At 41.4% G+C, this 23,021-nt stretch overlaps 1 protein-coding gene and 1 gene segment (V, D, J or C); both read left to right on the top strand.

Moving 5' to 3' along the window:
* Positions 1 to 9,943: 9,943 nt before the first annotated feature.
* Positions 9,944 to 13,054, top strand: LOC133645224 (uncharacterized). The gene is made up of 6 exons (XM_062040106.1): positions 9,944 to 10,064; positions 10,145 to 10,489; positions 10,797 to 11,120; positions 11,190 to 11,315; positions 11,378 to 11,421; positions 11,505 to 13,054. The coding sequence occupies exons 1-6, from the start codon at positions 9,974 to 9,976 to the stop codon at positions 11,631 to 11,633; spliced, it is 1,059 nt and encodes a 352-aa protein (XP_061896090.1). The 5' UTR covers positions 9,944 to 9,973; the 3' UTR covers positions 11,634 to 13,054.
* A 6,877-nt stretch (positions 13,055 to 19,931) lies between these two features.
* Positions 19,932 to 21,439, top strand: LOC133645226 (Ig kappa chain V region Mem5-like). The segment is given in 3 exon segments: positions 19,932 to 19,994; positions 20,070 to 20,405; positions 21,275 to 21,439. Coding segments are annotated over 3 exon segments (399 nt in total).
* Positions 21,440 to 23,021: the final 1,582 nt, after the last annotated feature.

Genomic DNA, 23,021 nt, shown 5'->3' with positions numbered 1-23,021 from the left:
ATTTCCCTTTCAAATATGTTCTTTCTTTCTTCTTTTTAGCGTCTTTTTACCCACAGAGCGACAAAGACGCTTATCTGAACACCACTGTGGTTTTTACCACGATGGAAACAGGAACGAGGGACGCGGTGGCGAGACGGAGGGTTCACGCCGACAAAAAGACTCAGGACTCGCTTGCAGACTATGTTAATGTTTAAAAAGACATATTTGGTATTTCACAGTGGTATACTGTAAGTGAAGAAAGCAACATGTTTTGGGACTAAACAGCTTTGTGGAAATAAAATAATGCCAGTGCATTTTGGAAAAATTATAATAAATATGTTTTATCATCACATGTTATTCATGTTTTATTTTTTTTTATCACTTTATTATTAAAAAAATATGATACATTTTGCAACTCGAGGGCCCTAGGTTCGATTCCCGCTTACGCCATCCTAGTCACTGCCGTTGTGCCCTTGGGCTGGACACTTTACCCACCTGCTCCCAGTGTCACCCACACTGGTTTAAATGTAACTTAGATATTGGGTTTCACTATGTAAAGCGCTTTGAGTCACTAGAGAAAAGTGCTATATAAATATAATTCACTTCACTTCACACTCTCCAGAATTAACCCTCGGCCAAGTTGCTTTGATAATATATATTTATTTAAATTACTTCATTCTATTTCCATTCTTAGAAATAGAAAACTAAGCATCAACATTGTTTAATAACATTCCATTATTTAAGGCAGGGGTGTCAAACTCATTTTAGATGGGGGTCACATGGAGAAAAATCTACTCCAAAGTGAACCGGACTGGTGAAATCACGGCACGATAACTTAAAAATAAAGACAACTTCAATCAATCAATCAATGTTTATTTATATAGCCCTAAATCACAAGTGTCTCAAAGGGCTGCACAAGCCACAACAACATCCTCGGTTCAGAGCCCACATAAGGGCAAGGAAAAACTCACAACCCAGTGGGACGTCGATGAGAATGACTATGAGAAACCTTGGAGAGGACCGCATATGTGGGTAACTCCCCCCCCCCCCCCTTCTAGGGGAGACCGGGTGCAATGGACGTCGAGTGGGTCTGACATAATATAGTGAAAGTCCAGTCCATAGTGGATATAACATAATAGTGAGAGTCCAGTCCATAGTGGATCTAACATAATAGTGTGAGAGTCCAGTCCATAGTGGATCTAACATAATAGTGAGAGTCCAGTCCATAGTGGATCTAACATAATAGTGAGAGTCCAGTCCATAGTGGATCTAACATAATAGTGTGAGTCCAGTCCATAGTGGATCTAACATAATAGTGTGAGAGTCCAGTCCATAGTGGATCTAACATAATAGTGTGAGTCCAGTCCATAGTGGATCTAACATAATAGTGTGAGAGTCCAGTCCATAGTGGATCTAACATAATAGTGAGAGTCCAGTCCATAGTGGATCTAACATAATAGTGAGAGTCCAGTCCATAGTGGATCTAACATAATAGTGAGAGTCCAGTCCATAGTGGATCTAACATAATAGTGTGAGTCCAGTCCATAGTGGATCTAACATAATAGTGTGAGAGTCCAGTCCATAGTGGATCTAACATAATAGTGAGAGTCCAGTCCATAGTGGATCTAACATAATAGTGTGAGAGTCCAGTCCATAGTGGATCTAACATAATAATGTGAGTCCAGTCCATAGTGGATCTAACATAATAGTGAGAGTCCAGTCCATAGGGGATCTAACATAATAGTGAGAGTCCAGTCCATAGTGGATCTAACATAATAGTGTGAGAGTCCAGTCCATAGTGGGGCCAGCAGGAGACCATCCCGAGTGGAGACCCTAACCCAGGGGTGTCCAAACTTTTTCCACTGAGGGCCGCACACGGAAAAATTAAAGCATGTGGGGGCCATTTTGATATTTTTCATTTTCAAACCATAACAAAATATATGGATTTTTTATTTATTTTACCTTTAGGGGTGCCGGGGACCATAAATGGTCTCAGTCATTAAAATGTTAAAAATAAGTCAGATTATTATTTTTTTTAAATTATTTAACGCTTACAGTAAATCTCTATGTCAACTTAAAGTTGATATAAAGTAATACAAATTAAAAAAAATGTTTTATGACTTTTCTGTCAAAAACAACTTAGTTTTTTTTTTATAGTAAAACTGAAATATGCAGTATTTAGTAATTAGAGCCCTAAAAGATCAATAATGCAGGACACCATTGATTTTAATTATTTCATATTTTTGAGTAATCACAGTGAAAAGATAAATAAAAAATCACTAAATATATTTGGGATCCAAAAGGTGCCCCACTCATAAAGTGATACATTTTTATTAGGTTTTTCTTTTACTTTCAACACTTAAGTTACGAGATCAACTTCAGATATATCTGTCGATTTTATGCTGGAACTATTATTTTGTTTGTTTTATGCGCTTTTGTCAAAGAAAACTTTGATGTTTTTATATGGCTACTACACAATATAAAGTCGCTTATTCTTAAACCCTTTTGCTGCCGACATTATTGACACCCTGCCCTCTCTTCAATTTCAACTGGCTGAGTTTCAGGCCTGCGATGAAAGATGCTTTCACCCCCAACTGTCTCATAGAGTCCTACGCTTCCCTCCCACACCAGACCTACCACAACATGAAAAAAGCATACAATGAAGACAGACAGTTTTTGGGAGCATATATATGGCTGAATGAGCAGGTATCGGACTCCTCGGTCTCCTTGGACGTATCCTCGCTCATCCATGCGGACTGGACACTGGCCGAGGGTGGAGTCGGCTTTCTTGGTTGCTTTGTTGGGTCTGCTCCTGTCTCTGGCCATGCTCCCCCCACCCCAGCAGACGATGGTGTGGAACACCACAGAGGCCACCACAGTGTATATGTTTATTTTTTGCTGTTGTTTTACTTTTGTGGCTGTTTGTAGAAGTGGCTGGTTGCATCAGCTCTGCTCTTTTAATGTCTTTAATGTCCTTTGTGTTATTTGATGTTTCCCTCTTACACACATGCTTATGTGTGCTATGGCTATGGGTTTTTTCCCCTTGGCCTCAGTCTGGACCGCCTCTCCAGGGACCCAGGCTTGGACTGATTTTTTTTTTCTCTCACCTGTTTCTGACCTTTTTTGTAAGGGGCGCCAGAAGTTGGCAGACCCGTCAGCGATCCTGTTCTGTCTCCCTGTAATGTTTGTCTGATCTTGAATGGGATTGTGCTGAAAATCTTAATTTCCCCTCTGGGATTATTATTAAAGTATTTCTGATTCTGTATACTTTTGACCCAGCAGATTTGCTCACATTTTCAGTGGACCCATAATACATTCATAAAAGAACCAAACTTCATGAAGGTTTTTTGTGACCAACAAGTATGTGCTCCAATCACTCTATCACACAAAAATAAGAGTTGTAGAAATGATTGGAAACTCAAGACAGCCATGACATTATGTTCTTTACAAGTGTATGTAAACTTTTGACCACGACTGTACCTGTTAGCACAATTAGTTCGACAAAATTCTTGTCTATTGTTAACTCACCTTTATACATACAATACAAAATCAGCTCAACAAGATAACTGATTCTTACTTTTTATTCTGTTTTGATATTATTTCACTACTTGTAAAGACAAAATACCCACCAACTGTTTACTCACCTGTACCTGTTACAAAATCACATCACATCTTTGTTACCCGGCATCGGCTTGTGTCGAATAAAGGAGTATATGTGGTACTTCAAATAAACACATGAAGACTTTATATTTGTGTATATATTTAGTTATTTTATTCCAATGCGACCCCCGGGTAAAAACGTTAAAGGGGAACACACTTTTTTTTTAGAAATGTGTCTTTTGTTCAAAATTATTTTGAAATACCTTTTTTTTTTTTTTAAATGCATTCTAAGCCAATGTTATCTTAGCAGCAGGTGATAGCTTGAGTTTTCTTCCTGATCGTGGCAGTGACAAAACTGTGCCATGCACTTTATACTTACAAAAATTTGTCTGCACATTTGCTCTTGGGACCTTAAGCTGCTTTGAAATGGCTCCAAGTGACTTTCCTGACTTTTGCGATCAAATGTCCACTTACAATAGAGCCTATAAGTGTTGCTCTGTTCTGCCTCTATTACCCTTAAAAAAACATCCAAACACCTCCATTATGGTTTTATACACATTATATAAGTGTATATGTAATGTAGTAACAGGCACATTTATAATAACATTTAATATGTACGTATTTTGATCATTTTAAGCATACGCGGCGCATTAATTTAAAAAATGCAGCACAACATTCACTTTTGTTTCTAACAAACACTGATTAAAACTCACTTCAGACTTCATGAGAGCCAGCAAACATAATAAAACATCACTCACTGTACAATGTCTGCTGTCGTTAAAATGCAGACTGCTAGGATGTTATATATATTCCCATTTAGATGAAGAATGACTCATAATTGTGAGAAAAGGGTACCAACTTGTCGGAGTACGTCCTCATCCTTCTACTATCCAGGTGAGAGGCATGATTTATGATCTAGGATAAAGTTTGACGAGCAAGGAAACGAGGAGGCAGCTGATCAGTCGATGATGTCAACATTGGCACGCAAGCTCCTGATCGTGACGCCGCTATAAATAGTTTGTCTGCGTTAGCGCTTATAGTAACAATATCGCTAATACTTGGTTAATATTCCCGTCACGAAATGTAAATGGAGTATTGTCTGCGCTTTTTGGAGGTTTTTTATTGGGTTTTAATGGACGGAACAAAGGACTCCATATTGGCTCCGGACTTTTATTTGCATTTATTTATGAGTTAAAATGCATAAAAAAATGTAAAAAAAACATCCGTCATGATTGTGAATGACAGGCAAAAATAAGGTATGGCAGAGCCTTGCATTTCTCGGTTGGAAACGGTACAGCTGGTTTCTCAGCTGAGAGGCTTCGAGTAGCAGGGAGATGGGTGAAGTCTTGTTTTTGCACTTGTCCAGCAAGAACCTCAAATGCGCTAACATGGGAATCCGTGTCACAGACTGAATTTCCTTTCCCTTGGAGCTGTAAATCGAGGCCATTTAGAATTTATGTCACATCTGTTAAAAAGGTCCGATTTCCACTGTGTGTCGATCAGCTCTGTCAGGAGAAAAGCGTTGATTTCGGCGGGTAGCTGCTCAAAAAACAATGAAAAATCTGCCCCGGCTCAACCTTGCAACGCGAGAGTGGTAAGACAAAAAAAAAGTTCTGTAGTTTTACTTTGCACTAGCCAGAGACTGATACAAAGGGACTGGAAAGTTTGGTTGGACATATTTCCACTGAGGAATAAATATGCTCTGCTTCTTCCTGCTCCTTTTCGGACATGTTGATTTTATGTGAGTGTAAAAATGATCTTCTTATTGTAACTTGTTAAACATGTTTAAATAAATATTCCCAATACTGCAAAGAGGCTTTGGAAATGATCGTACAAGTTGATTTGAGCTCTATAGGGCAGTATTTTTCAACCTTTTTTTAACTAAGGCACATTTTCTGCATTGAAAAAATCCAGAGGCACACCACCAGCAGAAATCATTAAAACACAAAACTCAGTTGACAGTAAAAAGTCGTTGTTGCAATTGTTGGATATGACTTTAAAGCATAACCAAGCATGCATCACTATAGCTCTTGTCTCAAAGTAGGTGTACTGTCACCACCTGTCACATCACGCCCTGACTTATTTGGACTTTTTTGCTGTTTTCCTGTGTGTGTGTTTTAGTTCTTGTCTTGCGCTCCTATTTTGGTGGCTTTTTCTATTTTTGGGGTATTTTCCTGTAGCAGTTTCATGTCTTCCTTTGAGGGATATTTCCCGCATCTACTTTGTTTTAGCAATCAAGAATATTTCAGTTGTTTTTATCCTTCTTTGTGGGGACTTTGTTGATTGTCATGTCATGTTCGGATGTACTTCGTGGACGCCGTCTTTGCTCCACAGTAAGTCTTTGCTGTCGTCCAGCATTCTGTTTTTGTTTACTTTGTAGCCAGTTCAGTTTTAGTTTTGTTCTGCGTAGCCTTCCCTAAGCTTCAATGCCTTTTCTTAGGGGCACTCACCTTTTGTTTATTTTTGGTTTAAGCATTAGACACCTTTTTACCTGCACGCTGCCTCCCGCTGTTTCCAACATCTACAAAGCAATTAGCTACCGGCTGCCACCTACTGATATGGAAGAGTATTACATGGTTACTCTGCTGAGCTCTAGACAGCACCGACAATCAAAAACAACGCATAATTTGCTGACTATAATTACTGGTTTGCAAAAAATGTTTTAACCTAAATAGGTGAAATTAGTGGTTGAAAAACACTGCTATAGGGCACTCATTGAAATACTTGGAAAACTAAATGATTTTCATCTTTAGAAAAATATTGTTGCCATTATTTTTGATTTATTGTGATTTCAAAGTAACCTGAAGTAAGTAACAGCAAATGTAATGTGGTGAAAGATGTGAGTAGTAGGTCTATCCATGAAAACTAATGACAAACTTTGTACTTTTGTGCTGACTGCCAAGATAATCCACCATGTTTATTTTTAACAGCACTATCCAACATCCATGTGTATGCTGATGATAATGCAACACTTCTTACTGCAAACTGTAAATAAAAAGTATCAAACATTTTCAGTATTCTTCCTGTGTGCAGTCATTGCAGCAATCATGTGTGAAGTTGAAGCACACTTGGACAGGAAGAACAACTCCTTCTTAGTTCACACTTTTTTATTTTATTTTTAAGGTTAACCACATAAAGTTTCAACTTCAACAGTAGCTCATTTATTTATGCGAGTCAACTTTTAATTGTGTGTGCCAGAGAAAGACTGAGACAAACAAAGGTGTGTGTGTACTAAAACACGTGCAAACTTGACAGCACACGCAAAATGGATCTACTAAACGCGAGCGCGGAGGATTGCGTCTCCTAATTAAACAAAATAGGGAGCGCAATCCATTTAGCGTGTCTGCCTTCATGAAAATGCTGATTATCACAATGTCCTCAATACTGGAAGGAGATTTAAATTTAATTTAGCACACACATTGTGATTTCTCAAGACTTAAACTGTTATGCAGCCGCAGCTTGTGTCTTTTTCAAGCATTTCTGGCACAGTTACGCACAAATGGCTGCAAATGTTGATTTGTTTTGGTGTCTGCTGGCATTTTTTTAATGGCGATTTTTTTTCCCTCTATATAGGAGATGTATAAATGATGTATATTATTATATCGCTTATGTGAAAAATGTATTTCAGCATTCATTTTCATGTGGCCTCTAGGCCACCATTTCTAGTCCCGCCCCCGCACCCCTTCGCTTTAGTTTTATTTTTCAATTTCTCACACTTTTATTATTATTATTTTGCGTATTGCTTTTGCACTATCTTGTTCAGCTCTTTCATTGTTTATGTTCTTTGTTTGGTTTTTTTTGTTTTGTTTTGTTTTTTGCTCTATGCTTTTATAACCTGTAAAGCACTTTGGTTCAATTTGAAAGTTGTTGTAAACGTGCTAAATAAATAAAGTTGACTTGACTTGACTTGACTATTATTACATACATTTTTGGATCATTACAGACGCACCATCACGACAGCGGAGCCTCCCATAGCGCACCTAAGCTTCGGCGTGCCAAAAATAGGTTATCTTGTCTGGATTCTATAGAATATGGTGTGTGCTGCATATTCCAAAACTTAATTAAACATCTCGCGTTGGACCGTTGCAGTATATGATCAGAGATGAGTAGAGTACCCAAAATTGTACTCAAGTAAAAGTACAGCTACTTTATAATATTATAAAACTAAGAAGTAGTCTTAATAATTACTTGAGTAAGAGAAAGTATTCTGTAAAATAAATACTCAAGTATTGAGTAACTTTTGAACAACCTCTAATATATTTAGTAGCTTTTTTTAATGGATTTTGGGCTACAATTGTAGTTGGTGTGTGTGTAAAATACAAAAATCATAAACGATTTACTGAAACATATTTTCTCTTGTTGGAAGTGGAATTATTTTAGGCTGAAATGTGAAAATTTCTACTGACACAGATGACAGCACATGATATAAATGTTCTTTTTACTAGTCTGAGTAATCATTGAAGGATGGATTTGTACTGCCTTGTCCGTCACTTTGTAGAGTCAGTACGTTTCTATGCACTAAATTAGTCTGATCTGTCAAATATTTCATTTTTTTCCCATTTTCACACCTACTTGGAACAAGTTGGAATGGAACAAGTTGGAGTGATTTGGACACAGGTTAAACAATTATGTTTCTATTGAATCACATACTTAAAAATATTGACCTATTTCAGCTTCTATATCTGTACTTTGTGCTAGATTGGCTTATTCCTCTTCGCCTCCAAATAATGTAGAAGTGTCTTAATAGGAATTGTCGACCATTCTTCCAAAAGCGCATTGGTGAGGTCACACACTGATGTTGGTGGAGAAGGCCTGGCTCTCAGATTCCGTTGTAATTCATCCCAAAGGTGTTCTATCGGGTTCAGGTCAGGACTCTGTGCAGGCCAGTCAAGTTCATCCACACCAGACTCTGTCATCCATGTCTTTATGAACCTTGCTTTGTGCACTGGTGCACAGTCATGTTGGAAGAGGAAGGGGCCCGCTCCAAACTGTTCTCACAAGGTTAGGAGCATGGAATTTTCCAAAATGTGTTGGTATCCTGGAGCATTCAAAGTTCCTTTCACTGGAACTAAGGGACCAAGCTCAACTCCTGAAAAAACAACCCCACACCATAATCCCTCCTCTACCAAATTTCACACTCGGCACAATGCAGTCTGAAATGTAGCGTTCTCCTGGCAACCTCCAAACCCAGACTCGTCCATCAGATTGCCAGATGGAAAAGCGTGATTCATCACTCCAGAGAAGGCGTCTCCACTGCTCTAGAGTCCAGTGGCGACGTGCTTTACACCACTGCATCCCACTATTTGTATTGGACTTGGTGATGTATGGCTTAGATGCAGCTGCTCGGCCATAGAAACACATTCCATGAAGCTCTCTGCGTACTGTACGTGGGCTTATTGGAAGGTTACATGAAGTTTGGAGCTCTGTAGCAACTGACTGTGCAGAAAGTCGGCGACCTCTTTGCACTATGCGCTTCAGCATCTGTCAGTTTACCTGGCCTACCACTTGGTGGCTGAGTTGCTGTTGTTCCCAAACGCTTCCATGTTCTTATAATAAAGCCGACAGTTGACTTTGGAATATTTAGGAGCGAGGAAATTTCACGACTGGATTTGTTGCACAGGTGGCATCCTATGACAGTTCCATGCTGGAAATCACTGAGAGCGGCCCATTCTTTCACAAATGTTTGTAGAAACAGTCTCCATGCCTAAGTGCTTGATTTTATACACCTGCCAAGTGATTAGGACACCTGATTCTGATCATTTGGATGGGTGGCCAAATACTTTTGGCAATATAGTGTAGATCAGAGTTTGAATTGTTGTCCTGTGTGATGTCATTTGTGAATTCAGGGTGGATTTATTGTTTTCCTAAGAGGGTAATTCAAACATTTTGGCCTAAAGTGACACCTGTGACTCAAAAATGGACAGCTGTTGCCTCTCATGTCACTTGACATGATAGTGACCCTCACAAGACAAGTATAAGGCATTATTGTTATTTTTTATTTTATTTAATTATTTTACACAACCCATTCCAAAGGAAGGTCCAGCCTTTAAAATGATTCTGAAAAAAGATTCCTGGTTACTGATTGTGGCCAGTGAAAATGAAATACATTAACTCTTGTCTTAGCAAAATCCAGCACATGTGCTACATAGTTGCTTGATTTGTACAAATCTGCAGAGACAAAAAAAAAAAAGTTGACTTTGCCACAGAAATACTGCACAGTCAACAAAAGAAGTTACAAGAAAAAAAAAACTGTGAGAAAATGATACAAAGGGACTGGAAAGTTTGGTTGGATATATTTCCACTGAGGTAGAGGCGGCACATGACGACCAATGAGATGGCAGCAAAATAGTTCCCTCCCATTTGGTATGATGTGATTCATGTCAATAACGTTAAGATGCTGTCTAGATGGTCTGATGTTCACTTGGTCCAACGAGAGGAGAAAATGTGGATCGTGCTTCATCTGCTGCTCCTGCTCCAAAGTGGAGGTAAGTCCATGCTCAGTTCCAATGGAGACATGTTCATACTGTACATGACTCTTATTAATATGTCTTCTTTTCCTCTTCAGCATGTACAGGTGCCTACAACTTTTCCACTGAGACTCTTGGACCTGGACAAAAAGTCTCTCTGACATGTCCCCGCGGGACAACTGAGAATGTTCAACACTTAATTTGGATCCGACTTGTTTCTGGATCCTATCCTGAAATTTTAGCTACAACGGCATCTTACGATTCAGGCTCTGTTGAACGTGGAACATCGAATACTGGACATCGCATCACAGCCAAAAAACAACAAGGAACATTTGTTCTGCAAATTAGTCAAGTAGAGAAAAGTGATACGGCGATCTACTACTGTTTAAAAGTGGAATTAGGTAAACTCTTGTTTTTGAAAGGAACATTCCTTCAGGTCACAGGTAAATATGACAACAAATAATTAGAAAACAGTTTAAATTAAATATTGTACATATTGTAAATGTTACATATCATTTGTTTATAGATAACAATGTTAACTTGACTACTCTTCCAATAATTCAGCCTTGAAATGAACAAATATTTTATTGTGATGAACATGTTTTTACATGCACTACAAGAAATGTAACCTCTGCATTAACACATCACAGTATTTTTTACCTTCAAGATTTCAACAGAAGTGAATGTCGATCTGTGGAATCAAAGTCACAGAGTGCTGAAAGACTTCAATTTGTCTTGCACTCTTCCCAGAACCAGAACCCTCCGTGTCTGTTGTCTCTGAAGTCCAACCAGGACCGCCTGTGAAGTTGCAGTGCTCAGTCCTCTCCCACTCTGGGAATGACATCTGTCAGGATGGACACAAAGTGTCCTGGTTCAGAACTGGACCAGAAAGTGTCCATCCCAGCTTTGTTTACGCTCATGACGAATGCAAGAAGATCAAAGATAAGTCCACACAGAAATGTGTCCACACTTTGTCAAAGAACGTCAACTCCTCTGATGCTGGAACTTACTTGTGTGCTGTGGTCACATGTGGGGGGATTTTCATGGGAAATCCAATACAAGTCAACACTAAAGGTAAAGATCTTTATTGATAGATTCGACAAAAGTGTTTTTTCATAAGTGTTTTTTATCATAACTATCCAGATTCCAGCAGCTCTGCTTCATACAAGTATGTTATAATCGTCTTGAGTGCTGCTTTGGCCTTAAGTTTCATCATGTCAGCCTTCCTCATCAACAAGATCAGGACAAAAAACTGTTTTTGCTGCAAAAGTAAGAAAAAAACACATCATTAGGTAGCTATTTTCTATGATTTAATTTCAATTTTTTTTTAGCTGGTCCACAAACACTCGATGAAACATTCAGTCGCATTCAGCAGGTAAGAACAAGTTTGTAGAAAAGTTCTGCGTCTTTGTTTCGTTTTCTTTTTCTTGCCATGTCTTACATGATTTGTTTCTTTAGAGAGACGAGGACTCTTTGGTTTATTCCGTGCCGACCATTGTTACCAAGAAAACTGGCAGAGCGAGGCAGACAAATAGGAGGGCAGCAGAGGAATTCAGCACGTACGCTGACGTGCGTCTTCAAAACTAAATCCTCCTGCTCTGATTTACCAAAGTATTATCTTAAGAGTTGTATTGACTTTCTGTAAGACTTGGCGCAGTGTGCTGAGAGATGCAAGACCTGTTGATGAAGATAATCCAAAATGTACTATATTTTCAGGTTATAGGCTGCTATTTTGTTTTCACGATTTGAACCCTGCACTTTATACAATGCTGCGGCTACTAATAGATATTTAAGGGTTCATAAACTAAATTTGCTCTTTAGCGCCGCCCTCGTGGCTCCCTGGAGCTTTTTCAAAAATGTGTGGAAATGGAAAAGATGGTGGAAAAAATATAATTTTTGTTTTAATATTGTTTTTGTAAGAGAGCAAACGTGACACACACATTCCTAATTGGCAGAAATTCCACTGTTTATAATAAACATGCTTCACTGATGAGAGGATTTGGCGAGCACCATTTTGTCCTACTAATTTGGGCGGCCCTTCAACGCACCGTAGTTTGTTTACATGTAGCTGCCACTCCTTTTTGGCTCATTTTGAGAAAAAAAAAAAAAATCAGTCCAAGCCTGTGCCGCTGGAGAGGGGGTCCAGACTGAGGCCAAGGGAAAAAAACCTCATAGCAATCACACATAAACATGTGTTTAAGAGGGTAACATCAAATAACACAAAGGAAATTAAAGACATTAGAAGAGCAGAGCTGATGCAACCAACCACTTCTACACACAGCCACACAAGTAAAACAAAAAAACATATACGCCTTGTGGCCTCTGCTGTGTTCTACGCCATCGTCTGCTGGGGTGGAGCAGACCCAACAAAGCAACCAAGAGGGCCGACTACACCCTCGACCGCCCACCAATATAAACACTTACATCATGTGTTGCCTGCATTGTAAGACTTATGTAAGGCGTTTACTTTTTTGCAGCTCTAGAAGGATTTTGATTTTGTATTTTTGGTCCAATATGGCTTTTTCAACATTTTGGGTTGCCGACCACTGCATTAGTCCAATGAAATTACCAAAAGGGGTTATGGTGGACCAAATAAACTGTTCACAGCAAATCAAAATGCATTCACACTTATTATGGAGAAGTCGCAACAAAATGCACACAACAAAGCCCCAAAGTCAAAGACGATCGACACGGGCATCGAAAAACAAAACGGCCAACACTGCACAGAACGGAACGAAAATCCACCACCACTAACAGGCCCCAACAGGACGCGCCAAAGAAGACACGTTCAGTAAAGAAGGAGGAGAAGGACGAATACCGCGCTCAGGTAGGCTACTCTAAGCTGTTCTACAGTCACTGTCTTCTGTCAAATTTGGGACTGAACACAAGCACCTGTGTAAATATTGCAATGTGTGCATCTGCAATTACAGATTTGTCCAAAAATGTAAAATTTAGCCCAGATTTTGCAATATTTTTTATTGTAATTTTGTGCTGATTTGAAACATAAATGTCCACCCTGTTTAGTTCCAAAATCAATATCATGTGTATGTTGATGATACTTCATACTGCAAACAGTAAATAAAAAGTACTGACATTTTGCAGTATTCTTGCTCTGTGGAGTCATTGCAACAATCGTGTATGACATTGTTGCACACTTGACAGGAAGGAACTTTTTTCACACTTCATTTTTTTGGTTATTGCACGAAGTTGAAGATTGTGCTTCTTTGAGTTTTGTTTTTTCAAAAGAGAAACCACAACCACAACCATTTCAAAGCAGCATTGGTGTCAGTAAGTGGGTGTGTCGGGATTTGAAGCGTGGAAGGCAGCTTGAGCAACGTGACCCCAAGATGCAGCCAACAACACGCTATTGCCAACTGTTGCCAATAATATTCTTTAATACATCAAAATATAATAAATGCATTCTAGAAGGAGTTGAGTAAAAACAGCTCGGAATGAAAAAAGGACAAAAGAAGGCAAGTGCAAACGGAATTGTACAAGACACGGGACTTCTTTGTTTGAAGCAATAGGCACAGCCAGGCAGAGCAAATTAGACTTAGACTTAGACTTCCTTTATTGTCATTCAAATTTGAACTTTACAGTACAGATAAGATCAACATTTATTTGTGTTAGCTCTTTGTAGTGCAGGATAAAAGAACAAAGAGGTGCAGAGTGTTTGCATTTACAAAACAAGTTGCATATATGAACAGATAGATTACTGTACAGATAAATATATTGCACTTTTGCATATGCATCCACTGTTACGGATGTATGTTACATTATCTTTATATTCCAGCGAGTTAATCTGGTTTTTGGGGGGAATTGAGGGGAATATTATGATGTGTTCAAGAGTCTTATGGCCTGAGGGAAGAAGCTGTTACAGAACCTGGAGGTTCTGCTACGGAGGCTGCGGAACCTCTTTCTAGAGTCCAGCAGTGAAAACAGTCCTTGGTGGGGGTGGGAGGAGTCTCTACAGATTTTCTGAGCCCTGGTCAGGCAGCGGCTTTTTGCCATCTCCTGGATAGGAGGAAGAGGAGTCCTGATGATCTTTTCCGCTGTCCTCACCATAGTGCCTCTGTAGAATGTGGTGATAATGGGGTATAGAGCTGTGTTCTTTTCATCCGACGCAAAAAGTGCATGCGCTGCTGAGCTCTTTTTATAAGACCACCGGTGTGTAGGGATCAGGTTAGATTGTCAGTTATCTGCACCCCCAGGAACTTGGTGCTGCTTACGATCTCCACTGCTGTGCCGTTGATGAAGAGTGGAGTGTGGCTGGACTGGTGCCTCCTGAAGTCGACGATGATCTCCTTGGTCTTGTCGACGTTCAGGACCAGGTTTTTGGTTCTGCATTAGTCAACCAGATGTTTCACCTCCTCCCTGTAGTCCATGTTGTTGTTGTCACGGACAAGGCCCTCTACTGTTGTGTCGTCTGCATACTTCACGATGTGGTTAGTAGTGGACCTGGCGCAGCAGTCATGGGTCATCAGTGTGAACAGCAGTGGACTCAGGACGCAGCACTGTGGGGAGCTCAGGGAGATGGCACTGGAGGTGTTGTTGCCCACTCTCACTGACTGGGGTCTGTCTGTGAGGAAGTCAAGCAGCCAGTTGCATGGTGGGGTACTGAATCCAAGGGGGGCCAGTTTGCTCACTAGGTTCGCGGGACTCTGAAGTCAAGAAACAACATCCGCACTTGTGTGTCCTTTCCTTCCAGATGTTCTTAGCACAGGAGGAGTGCAGAAATGAACCACAGGGAGAAGGAGACAGCGCCTGACCTAAATAGGAGACTGATTGGCAACCGGTAGCAGGTGTGTCCTGGTTGCCAATCAGGCAGCAGTGTAGACGCCTGTGCACGGCACAAGGAAGTGAATGTACCTAAATGAGAGCACAGGACAGGAACTTACAAAAACACACACTGAGAAAAAGCCAACATAAGTCCAAAACCCTCACCAGGCTGTGACAAGATGCCGCCCCCCCCTAAACAAAACGGAATCCAGACGTGAACGTTCAAAAAATGGAGGGCGGTGGGAGAACGTTGGTGGCGGGGTCGCAAAACTGCGGCCTTAATGCTTGGCCGGCATGTCGGCTATGTGACCTTGAAGCCAGCGGAGTAGAGTCCGGTGCTGATAGTGAGTCCCCCCAAAAGTTCCAGGCACGGTGGACACGCGCAAAGGGAAAAGCAGCAATGATGGGAGCCGGAGACCCAGTGACCCTGAAGATACTGGGCACAATTCAGGTGATGGCGCCGAGCGTAAAGCAGCTGCAGCTGGCGAGGTGCACGTCCATGAGCCGGCCACCACTGCGACTTACAAAAATGAGGAGTATGGGCGCCAGGCGGGGGCCTCCGCAGCAGACGAGGATGACGGAAGCCCGATGGGGGCCTCTATGGCAGGCAAGCGAGCGACTGTCTTGGAGATCTGGCAGGCTGCTGGGCTGGAAGTCTAGCAAATGGCGTTGTCTGACCCATTGCAGGAGAGGTTGGTCGGAAAACCCACTCAAGACAGAGGCGGGCAGCAGCGTGCCGTTGTCATCCCCCATCGCACAGCATCCCATAGAAAATAATATTCTTTAATAATCCATCCATCCATCCATTTTCTACCGCGGGGGGTCGCTGGAGCCTATCTCAGCTGCATTCGGGCGGAAGGTGGGGTACACCCTGGACAAGTCGCCACCTCATCGCAGGGCCAACACAGATAAACAGACAACATTGACACTCACATTCACACACTAGGGCCAATTTAGTGTTGCCAATCAACTTATCCCCAGGTGCATGTCTTTGGAGGTGGGAGGAAGCCGGAGTACCCGCAGGGAACCCACGCAGTCAAGGGGAGAAATGCAAACTCCACACAGAAAGATCCCGAACCCGGGATTGAACTCAGGAATACTGAGGACCTTCGTATTGTGAGGCAGATGCACTAACCCCTCTACCACCGTGCTGCCCTATTCTTTAATAATTCAAAAGAAAATGCACTCACGAGGGAGGGGGAGAAAAAACAACTAGGTTTGTCCTGGTTGCCAATCAGGCAGCGTGCGTGTGTGTGTTTTTGTGTCAGACAGTGTCCCTCTGAGCCCATCGTGGATCTGAATTTCTGTCACTGAAATAATGCAGTGTTGTTTACATGCACTTTATGTATGAGACATTTTTGATCGCGAAAACCAATGTGTCCGTCTTCATGGAGCTTATAAATTTGGCTTGTCAAGACTTTCCAAAACAAGTAAAATTAGCTAACCTCAATTAACCCCAAAATACCTTAAATTAAGTATATTCTCACTAATAACAAGTGCACTTTTCTTGATAGAAAAAAAAAAATTAGACCTTTTTTCTCAATATGTTGAAAAATATTCTTAAATGAAGTAAATGCTAGTGCCATTATCTTGACATAATGATATGCGCCCGGCATTACATTTCTTGAAACCAGCAAACTTACACTAAAAACAAGTTTATTTTTTTAATGGAAATGTGGTAATCTGTAAATGTCCTTGCCTATTTCTATTGTCTGCACCATGTTCACTCTCTCTCTCATCCACAGTATGGAGTGCAGCTGACGCAAGGCAGCAGCACACACCTGAGCTTGATTAGCAGCAGCCTATTTTAACTGGCTGCTGACGGCCGGTGAGCGCCGGAACTTTGCCATTGCTACCAAACGGTTGGTCGTGCAAGAGGACTCACTAAGTCGCGAACCTTTCACCTCAGGTTGGCCCGTTTAATCCTAGCCTTGTCTAGCGTTTTATTTTGGTACCTTGTTTTATCACTTCTCTCATGAAGTATATTTTTCCTAGCCTTGTCTAGCGCCTTTAGTTTTGTGTTTTTATTTTACTCTCAGTAGTTTGTTACATGGTGTGTTGCGTTTTCCACCATCGCCATTGTTTTGTTTTGCTACCTTGTGCTTCCGCCAAATAAAGAGGAAGAACAATTGAAAACCCAAACTCGTCTCTGCATCCTTGGGATCCACATCACCACATCCTAACAGAAAGTTCCGGCCAAAACGATGGAACCCGCAGAGACAGACTCCTGGAAGAGAGCATTGCAAGGCCAGGCTCAAAGGATCAACCAGCAGGGGGACCAGCTTGACCACCTGAGCCGAGGTCTACAGGGGATGTCGGAGCGCCAAGACGCCATGTTGGAGCGAATCAACATGCTGTTAGCCACCGTCGTACCCACCTCGACCACCGTGCCTGACCAGGCATCCACCCAGCCTCCACAACCCGCTAGTACTAGCAATATACGGCTTTCCCGACCCGAACGTTTTTCCGGGGAAAAGGAAGACGTAAGACAATTCCTGACGCAGTGTGAACTCCATTTTGAGCTTAACGCGTCCGCTTTCACCTCTGAGCGGGCTAAAGTAGCGTTTGTGATCTCTCACCTGTCTGGCCGCGCTGGCACCTGGGCGACTGCCGAATGGAACCGTCAGACCACCTCCAGCTCCACATACGCGAACTTTTCCAAGTCCTTGAAGCAAATATTCCAACGACGACTCCCAGGTAGAGAGGCAGCGAGATCCCTTTTCCGGCTGCAACAGGGTTCACGACGGGTCGCGGATTACTAGATCGCTTATAATTGACAAGGACTTGATCAAGGACTTTTACGTTCGATTCCCAGACAAGCCAGGTAGGCCGCCAGGAGGCGTCCGTTGAGGGGGGGGTACTGTGGTAATCTGTAAATGTCCTTGCCTATTTCTATTGTCTGCACCATGTTCACTCTCTCTCTCATCCACAGTATGGAGTGCAGCTGACGCAAGGCAGCAGCACACACCTGAGCTTGATTAGCAGCAGCCTATTTTAACTGGCTGCTGACGGCCGGTGAGCGCCGGAACTTTGCCATTGCTACCAAACGGTTGGTCGTGCAAGAGGACTCACTAAGTCGCGAACCTTTCACCTCAGGTTGGCCCGTTTAATCCTAGCCTTGTCTAGCGTTTTATTTTGGTACCTTGTTTTATCACTTCTCTCATGAAGTATATTTTTCCTAGCCTTGTCTAGCGCCTTTAGTTTTGTGTTTTTATTTTACTCTCAGTAGTTTGTTACATGGTGTGTTGCGTTTTCCACCATCGCCATTGTTTTGTTTTGCTACCTTGTGCTTCCGCCAAATAAAGAGGAAGAACAATTGAAAACCCAAACTCGTCTCTGCATCCTTGGGATCCACATCACCACATCCTAACAGGAAAGACAACAAGGCAACCGCTTGTTACTCTCAGGGTCTACTAGCCGATATATATATGTATATATATATATCAGTGACGTGCAGTCGGGGGAGGCAGATGAGGCGGGGCCTCACGTGCCATCATGGAAAGAAAAAAAATGTAGAAAGAAAAAAAAAAAATTAAATTGTTATATGTATCCAGTGATTATACTATAAAGTTATTTTCCATTTAACTTCACCAGTTTTAGATTATTTTTATTCAAAATCGCTGAATTTTCACATTTGCCGTTCAAATACTGAGAAGAGACTTGCTGTGAGTCATCAGCCAGTTGAGGCACGTCACTGAGTTGAGCCTCACCATGGATTGCGCAATGACTCGGCTAACTGCTGGCCTGCTGTGCAGTGAGACCATATTACTATATGAACTATATTATACATGTCCATAGTTTAGTTAGCTGAGGTATACAATGTACAGTGTATTTTGTCAACAACTGTAAGTGTGTAAAGTATTTCTTGTGCTGAGCAATCATAAAACGGTTGCGAAGACGCACTGGCTGAGGCTCGCAGTAATCCCGCCTCCTGGTTGTGTTGTGCCGGATAATGCACCCCCGCCGTATAATGCACCCCCTGACGGGAGTGTTATATCGACTAAAGCCCACACTTAAACTTTCCACGTGCAAGATTGAATCTATTTTAAAAAGTTATTTAATAAGAAGCCAAAAAGTGCAAAAACAATAATGTTCGTGTTGGAGGAGTTGTGAATGACTGCTGGGCCCCAACATTAGGTACACCTGCAGACTGCAGCACGTATTTCATATTTCAGTCTTTCAAAACTCCTCCAACACGAACATTCTTGTTTTTGCACTTTTTGGCTTTTGTAATTTGGAATAATTTACCTGAATGTGCATGAACTATTTCTGTTCAAAATAGTTTAAAATGTCACATGTTAAATGTTTAAATATTAACTGTCCCTTTACTGTACTGTGCCAACTGTACTACTATATGAGTACGTATTCTCTCTTGTTTCATTGAAAATAAAACAGCAAAGTCCATTTGGCTGTCATCTCTTTTAATTATGAGACACAATTGTGTCAAAGTCATGATTTTTTTGTTAATGCTTGAAATAAGAAATTATTACTTTGAAAAAGCAGTTTTATACTTGTGAGTGTTTATGACACAGCTTTGCAACACTTGATATTCTAGTTTCAAGCATGTTTTACTCAATATAGGTCATCAAATCTCAGCTACAAGCTGTAATATCTTACTGAGATCATTTAGGACCAAAACACTTAAAACAAGTAAAACACTCTAACATAAAATCTGCTTAGTGAGAAGAATTATCTTATCAGACAGAAAATAAGCAAATATCACCCTTATTTTAGATATTTAATCTTACTTAGAGTTCAGTTTTTGCAGTGTATTAATTCAACCTGTGAAAATTGCTTGAAAAATGAAAACAATACGAACAAAAGGGTAAAAGCAGGCCAACTTCTGAATAGACAAATTAGGTAGTCAACATTCAAAGAGAAGAAAATAAATGTTTATATCCATGCACAAAATACTTCGACCTGCACTTTTCTTGCATCTCAGGATAGTTGTTTTTGTTTGTTGGTTTTAGACTCACAAGTGTGCTTCTAGTCACGTAAGCTTGGTAAAAATGGGTCAGTAGTTTGAAGAAAAAAAATGCAGCGGAAATACATTTTTCGCATTTCAGCCTAACACCATTGTCTCTGACTTGCAAACCTCCTCGAGACTTAGTGGAAAGACGATCACAACGATGGCGGAGCTGACTGCACTTGTGCTTCTCGGCGCATTGGGTGAGTTTAGGCACCTCCGTTTTGTATTTTCCACTTTTTCCTGCATATTTACTCTTCTTCTGTCTTTTTCTTCAGTTCTGAGTCAATCCTACGTTCCGATAACACTGAGCCTGGTGGAAGTTGGCGTTAACGTCACTTTGGCATGCCCGCGCCACGACGATAAAGGTGACATATTTTACTGGTACAAGATGAAATTCGGCTCAATGGTCCAAACCATTGTGGAGGGGTATTTCGGGGAAATGTCCCTTCGAGGACCGTTCAAGGACGGAAGATTTGTGAGCGCGCGTACGGGTGACATGTACGTTTTAAACATCACAAACGTACACAAAGACGATGAAGCGATGTACACCTGCCAAGCTGGGACCTCATACAACATGGTGTTCACCGGTGGCACGCATCTGGTGGTGAAAGGTGAATATACAGTACAATATACACTTGTGAAGGACATAATGTCATGGCTGTCTTGAGTTTCCAATCATTTCTACAACTCTTATTTGTTTGTGATAGAGTGAGGGGAGCACATATTTGTTGGGGGGGAGGAGTATATTTATAGCTAGAATTCCCTGAAATTAAAGTATTTATTTTATATATATATATGTATATATATATATAGTACAGTACAGAGTAATGGAAACACAGTTGTTCTACTAACTGTACTGTACTTGCTGCTTACTTAAAAAAAAAAACACTTACCTTTCACTATTTGAGTAGACTTTGTTCTACCATTTGAGTACTGGCGAGCGATCTCTGAATCCGGGATCATATCCTTCACGGATTTGTTGAAAATGAGAACGGGATGTTGCTTGCAAGGTGGCCCATAATACTGCGTTGCCGCTGCCTTGTGCTTTTCTGACCGTTCATGAGTGACTATATCCATTCGGCCACCGTGTTATAGGTTATAGATAAACCTATGGATAACGGAGACATACTTAATAGTCTCCTTTTCAGGTGAGAGGACGCTAAAGGCAGTGCTTTTAAGGCACGCCCCCAATATTGTTGTCTGGGTGGAAATCGGGAGAATTGTTGTCCCGGGAGATTTTAGGGAGAGGCACTGAAATTCAGGAGTCTCCCGGAAAATTCGGGAGGGTTGGCAAGTATGGCTCCAATCACTCTACCACAAAAAAATAAGAGTTGTAGACATGATTGGAAACTCAAGACAGCCATGACATTATGTTCTTTACAAGTGTATGTAAACTTTTGACCATGACTGTATGTGGACTGTTTATCGATGAAAGGGCTTCTGAATCAAACATGTTAATTCCTCTTTGTGACTCTCACAGACCCCAGACGCAAGTCCTTCTAGGTGAGACAAATTCCGCAAAGCAAGTCGGTCAAAGGGGGCGAGTCTGTGACCATCCAGTGTTCCGTCCTAGCTGAGAGCAAAGAATATTTCCGCCAATGTCCGAACCAAAGCAGCGTCTACTGGTTGAAGTCAGGATCGGGAGAGTCTGATCCACACATCATTTACTCCGACAGTGATGATGAACAAGACCCAAGAAGCTGCGTCTACCATCTCTCTCTGACTGTACTCAACTCCTCTGACACCGGAACATACTACTGTGCCGTAGCCACGTGTGGACAGATCCTGTTCGGACAAGGAACTCATGTGGACACACGTATGTATTAAACATTTACTCATGTTATTTATTTTAATCAATTGTTGGTATTTTTTAAAGGTTAATAAATAGGTTTAGACCAGTGATTCTCAAACTGATCAGTCATACTGAGTCATTGTGGTATTATCGTGTCAGTTTGTATGTACGTTTATGACGATTTACGAAGCTATGCGCTTGCCCCCGTGGAAAATGTGGTCTTCCTTTAGCCAAAACACTACCGCTTTGGTCCAGTGGCGCCGCCAAAATCAAGCAAAACTGAAAGTTCTTAAGTGGGGATTTAAAGGCCTACTGAAACCCACTACTACCGACCACGCAGTCTGATAGTTTATATATCAATGATGAAATCTTAACATTGCAACACATGCCAATACGGCCGGGTTGACTTATAAAGTGCAATTTTAAATTTCCCGCTAAACTTCCGGTTGAAAACGTCTATGTATGATGACGTATGCGCGTGACGTCAATCGTTGAACCGGAAGTATTGGTACACCATTGAATCCAATACAAAAAAGCTCTGTTTTCATCTCAAAATTCCACAGTATTCTGGACATCTGTGTTGGTGAATCTTTTGCAATTTGTTTAATGAACAATGAAGACTGGAAAGAAGAAAGTTGTAGGTGGGATCGGTGTATTAGCGGCTGGCTGTAGCAACACAACCAGGAGGACTTTGACTTGGATAGCAGAGGCGCTATCCGACGCTAGCCGCCAACGCTAGCCGCCGACCGCACGGATGATCGGGTGAAGTCCTTCGTCCTTCCGTCGATCGCTGGAACGCAGGTGAGCACGGGTGTTGATGAGCAGATGAGGGCTGGCTGGCGTAGGTGGAGCGCTAATGTTTTTATCATAGCTCAGTGAGGCCCCTTTGCTAAGTTAGCTTCAATGGCGTCGTTAGCAACAGCATTGTTAAGCTTCGCCAAGCTGGAAAGCATTAACCGTGTAGTTACAGTTCCATGGTTTAATTGTATTGTTGATTTTCTGTCTATCCTTCCAGTCAGGGGTTTATTTCTTCTGTTTCTATCTGCATTCGCTGATGTATTGTCGTGGAGATAAAAGTCACTGTGAATGTCCATTTCGCATTCTCGACTCTCATTTTCAAGAGGATATAGTATCCGAGGTGGTTTAAAATACAAATCCGTGATCCACAATAGAAAAAGGAGAAAGTGTGGAATCCAATGAGCCAGCTTATACCTAAGTCAGAGCGAAAAAAGATGCGTCCTGCACTGCACTCTAGTCCTTCACTCTCACGTTCGTCATCCACAAATCTTTCATCCTGGCTCAAATTAATGGGGTAATCGTCGCTTTCTCCGTCCGAATCGCTCTCGCTGCTGGTGTAAACAATGGGGAAATGTGAGGAGCCTTTCAACCTGTGACGTCACGCTACTTCCGGTACAGGCAAGGCTTTTTTTATCAG

The sequence above is a fragment of the Entelurus aequoreus genome, linkage group LG28 (assembly GCF_033978785.1).
Source record: "Entelurus aequoreus isolate RoL-2023_Sb linkage group LG28, RoL_Eaeq_v1.1, whole genome shotgun sequence".
Classification (NCBI taxonomy): domain Eukaryota; kingdom Metazoa; phylum Chordata; class Actinopteri; order Syngnathiformes; family Syngnathidae; genus Entelurus; species Entelurus aequoreus.
Note: the sequence above shows the minus strand (reverse complement) of the source record. Positions and strands in the feature narration are given on the sequence as shown.